Consider the following 12,293-nt stretch of genomic DNA (forward strand, 5'->3'; position numbering starts at 1 on the left):
ACTCTCTGTGAACTCTCTTTATCTCTCTGGTAGAATTGAATATATATGAATGAGTTTTGGTACGTGTAAATTAAATCACTTAATAGATTTAAGACAAAAGTACAAATAGACCTTCAGGATCTTAATTTGAAGCCTGGATACAAACTGTACATGTAGCTACACATCTCAAAAATATGTATGCTGTAGATATACAATAGATAAAATTTTTTATTTATTTCCTTTCATCTGGGTCTGTGTACATCTTGAAAATTGAAACACATCAGACAGCTTTCAACTATGACCTGAATAAAATTTTCATTAAATTATTTATTTTAATTTTTAAATTATCACTAAAAATCTCAGCTGATATATTTCCTTCTTTAATGTTTTCCGTAAAATTTGTTTGTTAAATTTGTGGTTAAATTCAATAAAGTAAAATCTTAGCAACTTAATTATCACACTAAACTAACTTAAATAAATTTTTTTTTTAAGATGCCCCAGCTAAAACCTGAAACGATTAGCATGACCGGCTTAAACCTGTTTCAGCATCTCTGTAACTTAGCTCGATTGGCCACCAGTGCCTATGATGGTGGTTCGAACTCTGAGGTATGGATTTATCCAAAGGCTTGTCACTTTATTAGGTCAGCAGGTGGAATTTTTCTTTTATTCCTCAAATTAGATTACTGAATTATCTCGTATAGTCTACCAAGCACTGAATTTACTAGCTATGAAGACTTTCATTTTTAGGTTTTAAAAAGCTTTATCTTTTGGCTTTAAAAAGTTTTACAAAGCAAATTTGGTGATTTTTTTTCACAATCAAAGATAATGTTGGTTGTGTTTACTGAAAGCTTATTACACATTCCTTGGTTAACAGAGAAGAGGCCATCTGAGTGTTCTTTTAGTTCCCTAAAAGCTCCTAAATAATATAAGGAAGTAGTTTTGTCAAGTAGAAGGTTGATTTGTCTAAAGTCTGATTTTTATGCCATTTGTTGTGATCGTGCTTTTAGTTACTCTTGGACAACTGTAGAGTTCTTGTTGGTAATGTCTGTCCTAAATCATCTCTGACCATGAGACATGACGACCAGTTCATTAACTGAAGACTGTCACAAATTGCTCTTCTTATTTCCGGCTTAGAGTTCCATTTGTCTAGTTGGATGGGCACTAGGTTTTGTTGAATGCCTTATTCCTAGACTCTCCTAATAGACTGTTATTTGAAAGTCTTCCTCATTGGATGTTCTAGTTTATTAATCATGGCTTTGATTTATGTAGTATCCACTCACACTTTTTTATTAATTATGTTATTAGGAGAAAGATAGAGAAAACCAATGTTAATCTATATGGTAAAGAATAATTTTAATTTTACCTAGAATAGTTTTATAGTATCTACCTTCTTTTCCTGTTTGCATAGTTTTTTTTTCTTTTAATTTTTTGGTTCTAACTCTGATTTTGATATCACTGTAGTGAGTTGCAATTTGGTAGTATCAGACAACCAGACAGATCTGATTTCCTTAGGGAAGTAGTCATACTCTAATTTTGAAATATAATATTGCTTTTTAAGTAGATGATATGAACACTAAGGCTGTTCAGTCACCTATCAGAAGGATATCTGTCTTCACCCTGTGTAACTTTTAAGAACTTTCACTCCCCACTTTTTGTGCAGTTTTCAGTGAAAACATTCTCTTTGTCATCTTATAGTTAACAGCATAAAGTTAAGTAACAACTTGCGTTAGCATATCTGTTTAATTTTCTGTGAATACCTGAAACCAATGGCTTTATCAGAGTAAGTTGGACAAAAGCTTTGAAGTATTATTATGCTAATAATTATGTGTGTGGTGGTGTTATTTCTTTGTAGCATGTTTTGGGGACTTGTTTTTCCCACCATGTAGTCAAAACTTTTGAGTTAAACATTATGCATATATATAATTAGCTGCTTTATAATTATGTATTTTTAGAACCAATACAGGTATATTTCAGTAATTGAGGAAATTTCCAAGACTTTTATCCTTATTATTTCATGACTGTAAGTAATAGGAATTACCTTTTAAATACTTTATAGTATATTAAAACTCATTGATATTGTATGACTTTTAAATTAGTTACTTTCTGTCTTTGTTTACATTGTTTGACAAAAATAAAATTTATAGCTGTTGTCATATTTTTCTTTCTTAGCTTTGTGGTATGGACCAATTTTGGGGCATTGCTTTAAGAGCACAATCTGGTGATGTCAGTCGAGCAGCTATCCAGTATATTAACTCCTATTATATTAATGGTGAGTGATTTGAAATATTGTCTAATAGGTAATTTTTTATATGAGGATTTTTTGTTTAGCTACAATTTGTTTTTTTTAATGTAACTAAACGATTATAGGATTGATATACATGTCTAAACATCTTATTTTCAGGTAAAACGGGATTGGAGAAGGAGCAAGAATTTATTAGTAAATGTATGGAGAGTCTTATGATAGCCTCTAGCAGTCTTGAACAGGAATCACACTCAAGTCTCACTGTTATAGAAAGAGGACTCCTTATGCTGAAGACACATCTGGAAGCATTTAGAAGAAGGTAATTTTTTTTATACCACATAGAGTGAATTTCAGGCTTTTTTATTGCTGACATATCTAAAAGTATTCTGAAATTTAAACTAAAGGTTTTGTTGGGGGCAGGTAGAAAACATAACTTACCAAGAGTGAAGGGTTAGTAATAGAAGTAATTTTTATTCATAATATGTGCCGTTTCACCATGGAATAGGCAATATAGGTTCCTGGTAAATATTGCAGAGCTTTAAAAATCGTTAGACTCTCAGAAGATATGCATGAATAAGAACCTAGACAGAATTCCATCTCTAAGAAAGTTTTAATATGATTGAAACAGCAGAACACCACTACCAAAAAAAGGTTCACTAAAACCCTCACCAAGAACATCAAATAATCTCTCATAGTTGAATCAAGTTGAGTCATTTGTTTCATTTGCTGTTTTTTTTTCTTCCTGGACTAGGAGACAGTATTTTAATTTTGAATTTCCATTTACCATGGAAACATGATCAAAAATTCTGTTAATGAATATCTGTATAATTAATTTAGACATACCCTGTGTAATACAGAAATAAAGCAAATTAACATTTATGAATATATCGACTGAAATAAAAGGTGAGTAGATAGTTTTAATTCAGAAATTCTGTTTGTTAAAAATCATGAGTAAATGTAAAAGTACAAAGAATTGTGTTGAAAAAAATTGTTAAAGTTAATAACTTCTTTCAACTTCAGAGCTCAGTTTGATAATGAGAAAGTCATATAATTGATATTTGACGTTTTATTTAAAATATCAGGAAATATCAAATAATAAAGATATTCTACACATTCCTTATAAATTACATGGGTCCATGATTTAAAACATTTGGGCATTGCAAAATTCTTTGTTTTGATTATGATTACAATTTGTGGAAATTCTGCTTAAATAATTCCTTGTGTTTTTAAAGAATGTGTAAGGGAACTCTAGAGTTTTTTGCACAGAAACTTCACACTGTTTCATAACTTTTACCACTTTAAAAAATAAAAAATAAGCAAATGCAATGTCATTCAAATTAGTTAAAAATTAATACATACTCATTTTAAAATTCAGATGTTACACTGAGATACTACTATAGAAAATGAAAATCATTGTACTCTGTCTCTTATCAGAGATAGTTACTGTTAATGATATGATATATATTCTTTGAAAATTTTCTCTGTGCTGCAGTGTCTACAAACAATAAACCAAAAAGGTCCTATTGGTTCAAACCCTGAATCCTCACACAAAATTACCAGTGTTTTTAAAAGTAAATACTTATTTTAGAAGTCTTTAAAAATAAATTATTTTCTAGGATTCAATGCTTTTTATAAGTTTAGTGAATTTCCATTCAAAAATCCCTTCTCAGATGTACAAATTTTTTTCTAACTCATGAAAAATTGACTTTAGTCTACTTAATAGAAATCTTTGTGTTTGTTCATGTTCTACTCTAAAAGTTAATGTTGGTGTTAATATATATAAATAGTTATTTTGTGAGTGGCAAGTAAAGAAACTAGGAAACAATTGAATATTCAAAAAACTAAGAGCTAGTTTAAAAAGTTTATCTAGGTATTTTCATGCAAATTCTTGTGCAGTATCATACAATTTCAAGTGCTTAATGTGCTTAGTACTACTACGAATTTAAAATTGCCTAACATTTATAGAATGAAAATTTAAACTAATTATTGTTTGTATATTCTTTATATTAGAAGAGTAAATAAATGTCTTTTTAAAAGGGTTTTCTTTTTTAAAAGAGATAAGTTATCATCTTAAACAGTGATTCTCAACCAGAGGTGATTTTGTTTCCCAGGGAACATTAGGTAATGTCTGGAGACATTTTTAATTACCACCGCTTGAGAGAGAAGGGGGTGCTATTGTCATATAGTGGGTAGAGATCAAGGATGTTGCTAAACATCCTGCAGTGCACAAGACAAGCCCCGTCCCCATAACAAAGAATTATCAGGCCCCAAAAGATTAAGATTTTGGTCATAGAAGCTGGATACTGGATCACTTCTAGGAAATCAAGTCCATTCATTCCTTTACTTGCCTGCCTTCTATTCTAGTATTGCTGGTTAGTGTTAGACATGGATAATTTTTTTCTTAACTAAATTCAGGTACCCTGGATCCTGTCTTCCACAACTGAAAATCAGTTAGAAAATTGACAAATATTTAGTGAGTGTCATGCTAGGTGCCTGTCTCCTTTGAAATAGTAGTCTTTGTAATTCATTTTATTATTTTAGCAGTCATGGAATTGGCTCTCAAATTTTGTTAGGCTGGTTAACATATGTCTACGGGAATACATTTCTCTCTCTGAAAAATATTTCCTAATAATTTTTTTTCCTCTTCTGAATGTAGGATGACAGCTTGCCATTTCACTTACCGGATTAGTTTGTTTCTTTGAATTCTTCCTGCCTCTACTACTCCCTCCCCCATTTGAAAAAAAAAAAACATAATGGGATTTCTTTTTCCTCAGTAGTTTTTCTTGGAAACTATGTTTTTAGGAGTTCTTAGCTATATTTATGCATTTGAGTTTGATTCAATATGAGGACTCTAAACTTAAACTTAGTGCTATGGAGTCAATTAGAATGTGCTAGAACCTTTTATGGCCTTTTTCATTTTGTAAAATATTAAAAACTTCTGTAATATTAAAATGATTTAAAGTGATATTCTTCCTATGTGTGGTTTTTGTGTGTTTTAGGTTTGCCTATCATCTCAGACAATGGCAAATTGAAGGCACTGGTATTAGTAGTCATTTGAAAGCACTGAGTGACAAACAGTCCCTGCCGCTAAGGGTTGTATGCCAGCCAGCTGGACTTCCTGACAAGGTAGTTACATGGTTTTAATTTCCAAATTGATAACATTTCCCAGTTCAAATATCTGTATTTTTTGTATTTTTAAATCGGTTGCATCTCATATTTCAGATGACTATTGAAATGTATCCTAGTGACCAGGTAGCAGATCTTAGGGCTGAAGTAACTCATTGGTATGAAAATTTACAGAAAGAACAAATAAATCAACAAGCTCAGCTTCAGGAGTTTGGTCAAAGCAGCCGAAAGGGAGAGTTTCCTGGTAAGTCCAATAGTTCAAATTTTCATATTTTCTAGATTCTCTTATATATCAACCTCAGACATTTACTTGTTTTTGAAGACTACCAGCCATGTTCATGGCTCCCCCTCACCCTCTCCCACCCTTGGTATGGTGCTATTGATTCTTAGGCAAGAGTTAAGAGATGCTTCACATGTTATTTGCAAAAATTTGTTCTAATTTTCCTCAAAAATATTCTACTTTTGGAGATTATTTGATAAGCAGTGTGGAAATTATTAATAAGTTTGTTTCCATATACTACTTAGTACCCAGTTTTACCCAATATTTTGTTTTGCCATTTTGTTATATTTCATTTTTGGTTTTGTTGTGTGTTTTTTTTTCAGAGCAACTGAAAATAATACACCTTTAAATCCCACCTGTGAATCTCCGTTTGCCTCCAAAAAAATACCATACTAAGAAATTTTTTGTGTGGGCCTGAAAGTGTGTTTAATTCTTCCCTTACTATTACCACTAGTGCGTTTTTAGTATCTTTCCATAGTACATAAAATATGAGTTAATCAGAGGAACAACCATGAAACCTGTTATCCTTACTTAGAATTTAAAGGTCTGAAACTGTAACAGGTTACATATATATTAAGGAAAAAAAAGATCTTAAAGTTTTAAAAGCTTCTTTTTAGGACTTTTAACCTGCCTGTGTACAGAGGGATAATTCTTTGGCATCTTTTAGTAAGGAGCCAATGATTTTACAGTAGCATGCATAAGATAAAGCCATATGTATCTTCTAAAATGTCAGATCTTTATTTAAATTTTGTTCTTGAATAATTAGTAAATATTTTTGGTATAAAAGAATAGATGTTGAAAAGTCTCCCTCCTACCCCCATCTCTTAACTACCCATTTCCCTTCTTCTGAGGCAAATATTACTGGTTTCTTACATATTCTTCTAGAGATACCAATATATAATGAGAATATTTATATACACACATATATATACACATATGCACACACACTTAAAATACAAATAGTAGCATTCCATTTATATTCTTCTACCTTTTGCTTGTAGTGTTTAACATTATTTAGAGAACATTTCAATTTAGTATGTGTAGAAAGTTAACCTCATTCTTTTTAAGATGTCCATAATTCATAATATAGTGGTACCGTGATTTATTTTACCTGTTTTCTATTAATGGACATTTTGGTTATTTCCATTCTTTTGATACTGCAAACACTGCTACAGAGAATATCCTTATACATATATTATCTAATGTTGGCTAAATACCTAGTTAGGGAATTTTCAGGTCAAAAGGTATCTGCTTTTGTTACATTGAAATGTATTGTACATAAAGAAGAAAATATGAAACGAATAATAATAAAATGAAAACCGCCCATGTACCTACCATCCAGATTAAGAAGTAGAACATTATTAGAAGCTGCTTGTGTGTCCTTTTCCATTTCCACTTAATGCTATCTTGATTTTTAGCTTATTGTTCTTTTGATGTTCTTTACAGTTTTGCCTCTGGTGTGTATATATATACCTAAGCAATTTATTTAGTTTTGTGAGACAGATAAGCAAGCACAAACTTTATGAATTAAGAAAAAGGGGAGTACAGCTGCTATTGGATAAAGGATCACAGAAGAAAACAAGCTAAAGATGGTGTACATTTTCCCCTTCTCTAAAGGTTTATAAAGCTTCATCTGAGGATATCAATGGGAAGGTTCTCAAGTATAGGTCTCAGCATAGTCAAGATGTATCTCAGTGCTGTAATGTTGACAAAATGCTGGAATATCCAACAGAAATAGTGACAGAGGTTTTTTTTCCTAATGTCTTTATGACCCACTTTAGCTCTCAGGAGTAGATCAAATCAGAATTTCTTCTATGAATAATATGAATGTCTTCTGCTGATTCAAGCAGTAGGACATGGAGTGAGAGTAGAAACTTCAGTAGTGTATGGTAAGGACAGTCCAGGTACAGATAAGAATTTGGGCTAGATTTACTTGCCATTCTTTCCTCAGATAGAAAAGATGATACGAAGGCAGCAGGGATTTTGGTCATGATGGCCCTCAATAATGTATTTCTTTAGTCACACTAGTCCTAGACTAGTGTCTGGTGCACAACAGTAGCATACCTTTAACATCCTCTTGGTAATTCTTTTTGGCTCTCTCCTGTGTTGGATATCCTGTTTCCAGTATCCCATACCTTCTTTGTTGGTTTACCTTTTTTTTTTTTTTTTTCTGAAATACAATATAGTTGTCCAGTATCTTCTTGAGAGAAGATTGATGGAGTAAAGTTTTTGCTTCTTTGAATGATCAGAAGTGTATTTCTCATGTTTTCATATGTAAATGATAATTTTGGTATAAAATTCTAAGTTGGAAATAATTTTGTTTCAGAATTTGAGATATTGCTGCATTGCATTTCTTCTGTTGTTGCTGTTTAGAGTTCTGAAGCTATTTTGATTTCTGATATTTCTTACATATCCTGTTTTTTTTTCTTGTAGAGCTTAATGAATCATCTTCTTGTTTCTAGCGTTCTGAAATTTTACAGTACTTGGCCTGAGTATGGGTCTGTTTTCAACAATTGTGATGGGTACTTTAGTATTTAGATATTTAGTGGGCCCTTTTAGTTGGGCAACTTATACGTTTAAGTTTGAGGAAATTTTTGTAAATGAGTTTATTGGTTTCCTGTCTTCTATTTTATCATTTCTCTCTTTCTAGAAATTCTTTATTATCTGCGTGTTTCATCACTTGGACTATTCCTAACTCACTTTTCTTTCCTGTGTTTCGTTTCTTTGAGTTTTAACTCAACTTCCTGAGAGATCTTCTCAACTTTATTTTGCAACCTTTCTTTTGAGTTTTTCACTTTTGCTGTCATGCTTTTATTATCTAACCTCTTTCTTTTAATACTCCTATTTTCATGACTGAAATATCTTTTTGAAAATATTGGTATTTTTTTTTCCTTAGTTGTTGACTCTCTTAAAATCCACACTGATGGTGCCTGCATTTTAATTAGAATGTTTATCTAATTATCTAATTGTTTTCCGTTGGTCTCATCTCTTCCTTTACCACGCATTTACCACTCTGGCATTCTTCATTCCTGTGTGTAGATCGAAATGTCCATTTGGTTTCTTTTTTTTATTTTTCTTTTTTGAATGAATTTCTTTTAAAAGTATTTGTACTCCAGGTCTTCTGGTGATGAATTTTCTTAAGCTTTTGTTTGTTTGAAAACAAAAAAGGTTCACTTTTGAAGGATATTTTCACTGGATATAGACTTCTAGGTTAAGTTTTTTCTTTCAGGACTTTATAAATGTTTTCCCATTACCACTTGGCTTGTCAAGTTTCTGAGCGAAAGTCTGCTTTTCCTTATCTTTCATCCTTTGTATGCAATGTGTCTTTTTAACTGTGGTTGGTTTTACAGGTTTTCCTTTAATGTTGATTACCAGCAGGTTATTGTTGTGCTTTGTTGCGTCTTTATGTAGTTTGGGTTCAGCTTCTTGAGTCTGTGTGTTTATAATATTTGTCAAATTTGAAAAAGGTTAGCAATTACATATTTTTCTAATATTTTTTTCTTTTTTCTTTCCCCTCAGACTAATTTCTGGGCCTCTAATTAAATGTCTCCTAAGCTGTTTGTTTCTTCTTTTCCTTTTCTCCTTTCATTCTCTTTTTCTCTTCTCCATCTCTCCCTCCTCCTTCCCTTTCCCGTCCTCTTTGCCCCCTTTGTCAGGTGTTGATCTTGCTCCTGTGCCAAATCAGTATAAATCAGATTATAGATTACAAGCTTATCTCTAGTTTGGGTTTTATCTTTTGGGGGTCTTACTAATTACTACAAGTTCATTTGATTTCCACATTGCAAACTTGGTTGATGTGGTCTCTTCCCTTTTTTCCCTGTCAGATGTTTGTAAAAATTTGTTAAATTTACTTTATTGAAGTTGCAGAGGGTCAAAATCAGATGTGTATTGTTAAATATACCATTGTAACCTAAGCGTTTTTAAGACTTCTTGTTTCCTTTTCTTGTTTTGAAATATTAATTGCATCAAGATTTAAAAGTTTTAAAAGATAGTAACTTTCCAGAACTGTTAAGGAATAAGCAATTCTTATGTTAAAAAAGATCCTTTCAAAAGGAGTAAAAGATAGAAAGCTGCTCAATTAATTGTAAAAGCCAATTCAACCATTATAATCGAAATTAACATGTAATACACATGAAGTATAGGCCTATCTCTAATATCAAATGGAGTCTAAAATCTCCAAAACTGTTAGTCATCTTAGTGTCTTTTGGAACAAACTCATGCATGCTTAGAGTATATGACAAACTAGAAAGCAGATCAACCCTATATTATTTAGCAATGCATCACGACTAAGGATGTTTTGTCTCAATATTGTAAAAAAGAGCAACAGTCATAGATTGCATTAGATTCACTCAATAAGGGAGAAAAGACATTTGATAAAAAAATCTAAAGTATTAAAAGTTTAGTATAGCGTTTCTGTTCATCTAGTAGCCAAATGTTTTTCTTAATAAGCACTGTGCTTTACAGGCATTCATATTTCTTCTAGTTTGTATTATGTGAAATGATTTGGATAAATCGTAAGTGTCAGAAAAAGTAACTCAGTTATAATTTGTAGGTAATATGATGAATAGCAAAACAGAGAAATCAAGTGCCCAATAACAATTAAAAAATATTAGGATAATTTAATGTGATGTCTGTGTGGAATATAGGAGAATAAAACTTTTTGAGATATATAAACAGACACTTGAATAAGTGGATATACCTAGCATGTCTCTGTACAAAGTATTGTAGAGATGCCAAGTTAATTTTGTTCTTAATATATTCTACCTAAGATCTTGATGGAATTTTTGTTTTAAATTTGATGAAATTACTCTGAATAATAAGTTAACTGTGTGAATAAACTAAGCAATATCAAAAGTTCTGAGAGTAAAACCCAAAAGGATAATAGAGAGGTGAATTTCAGTACTTTCTATTAAACATTTAAAAACTACTAAATAATACGATTTTGGTGAAGAATTGTTTAGTAAATAACAGAATAGATAACAAAGAAAATCTTAATATATGACATATGCAATTTGGAGGCAGAAACAAAAACTCCATTCTCCTCTAATATTCAGGATAGCTTAAAGTTTTTATACACACACACACACACACACCAAATAAACTATAGGAAAATTCAGAAGAAACAGGATTGAATATTTTCAAACTATTGCGAGGACCAAAATTTCTAGGCTCAGAAATAACAAGAAGGGCAAAAATCATAGAAATAGCAAAACTGTCAGTTGTTGTATAGCTACACAACAGTTGTACTTGAGGAAAATTGCCAAAATGAAGCTTATTGGAGGAACCTATTTTCCTTCTCTGTGTTTGAGTTATTATTATTATTATTTTTTTTTTTTGATGAGGAAGATCGGCCCTGAGCTAATATCGCTTACCAATCCTCCTCTTTTTGCTTGAGGAAGATTGTTGCTGAGCTAACATCTGTGCCAATCTTCCTTTATTTTATGGGGGATGCCACCACAGTGTGGGTTGACAAGCAGTGCTAGGTCCGTGCCTGGGACCACCAAAGCGGAGCATGCAAACTGAACAACTATGCCACCAGGCCAGCCCCATGTGTTGGAAATATTTTCTGATAGAATTTTAAAATTACATTTTCCCTTTACACAAATAGGTAAATCCTATGTGTCATTATGGAAAGCAGTAGCCCTGCTTCATTCATTCCTGAAAATAGCTGTTCAGTGCCCATCCAAGGGAGTTTTTCTACAATTAAGTTAATAAAATTCAACAAAAATATTTAAGTTTAATTAGATTATTAATTAGATATTTCATCATTTTGCTTAATTTTTCTACTCTATTAAGCATTTTGTTTTTTAAAAAATTTCATGGACTAAACAATAGTTTGAATGCCTGCTGTAGTCTAGTGCTAGGAATCCATTTGTGAAGGCAATAAAATCTCTGCCTTTGTATAACTGGGATTTTGTGGTTTTTTTCAGAAGAGAGACATAAATATTTAATGTCAGATGCTAATAAGTGCTTTAAAGAAAGATAAAACAATAAGGGATTAATAGTGAAATGAAGCTCCTCAGATTGGGTTGTTAGGAAGAACGCCTTTTAGAGTTCACATTTGATGAGAGATTTGAAAGAAGCAAGAGAATAAGCCATGTTAATTCCTGAGGAGGAGCATGTTTAGGCTTTGAAATAGGAACAAGCTTGGTGTTTTCAAAAACGAGCAAGGAGGCTGGGTGGCTAAAGTATACTTAGGGAGGATGATGGTGGGAAAGTTCAGATGTAGGCAGCAAAAGGACTTTGTCCATTCCAGAAGTAAATTGCCCCAGTCAATTGAGTTTATTGAATTTGCCATAATCTGGAATGTTGTAGCTGATCTTTTTCATGTCAGAGCTTTGGTTTTTTTCTGCTCTAGAGTCTGTTTTGTTTTGATGGTAATAACAGGAAAGAGAGAATTCAATCATTATAAATATATACTGGTTACTTGTGCAACTAAGACATTAATGAATCTGATTCTTCTGCATATATTGCTGGGGGAAATGCCGTACGTTCCCAGAAAGCTCTGTGGAGTTTTGTATGTGTAGAATTTTTTGTAGTGTTAAGCAAGCAGGAATTGATCTAGTTAGTCTAGTGCTGAAAGAGAATGTCCTTGTAATTTTTACTGCCTCGGGCTAACGTTGAACAACAGAAAATAATGTAGGAAGCATGGTTAGTACTGTCCCC

The 12,293-nt window shown here is 32.0% G+C and overlaps 1 protein-coding gene across 5 annotated transcripts in view; it reads left to right on the forward strand.

The window, feature by feature from the left end:
* USP34 (ubiquitin specific peptidase 34) overlaps positions 1-12,293 on the forward strand; it is a 251,988-nt gene that overhangs the window by 136,767 nt on the left and 102,928 nt on the right. For all 5 annotated transcript variants that reach the window (XR_011504013.1, XM_044772515.2, XM_070512047.1 and 2 more), the window contains exons 23-27: positions 472-585; positions 2,149-2,248; positions 2,381-2,540; positions 5,221-5,347; positions 5,444-5,591. Coding sequence is in view for 4 of the 5 variants with exons in the window: in XM_044772515.2 (XP_044628450.1) it covers positions 472-585; positions 2,149-2,248; positions 2,381-2,540; positions 5,221-5,347; positions 5,444-5,591 (649 nt within the window). In the remaining variant the exon portion in view is untranslated. The remainder of the gene's footprint in view (positions 1-471; positions 586-2,148; positions 2,249-2,380; positions 2,541-5,220; positions 5,348-5,443; positions 5,592-12,293) is intronic.

This window comes from Equus asinus, chromosome 6, assembly GCF_041296235.1.
Source record: "Equus asinus isolate D_3611 breed Donkey chromosome 6, EquAss-T2T_v2, whole genome shotgun sequence".
Taxonomy (NCBI): Eukaryota; Metazoa; Chordata; class Mammalia; order Perissodactyla; family Equidae; genus Equus; species Equus asinus.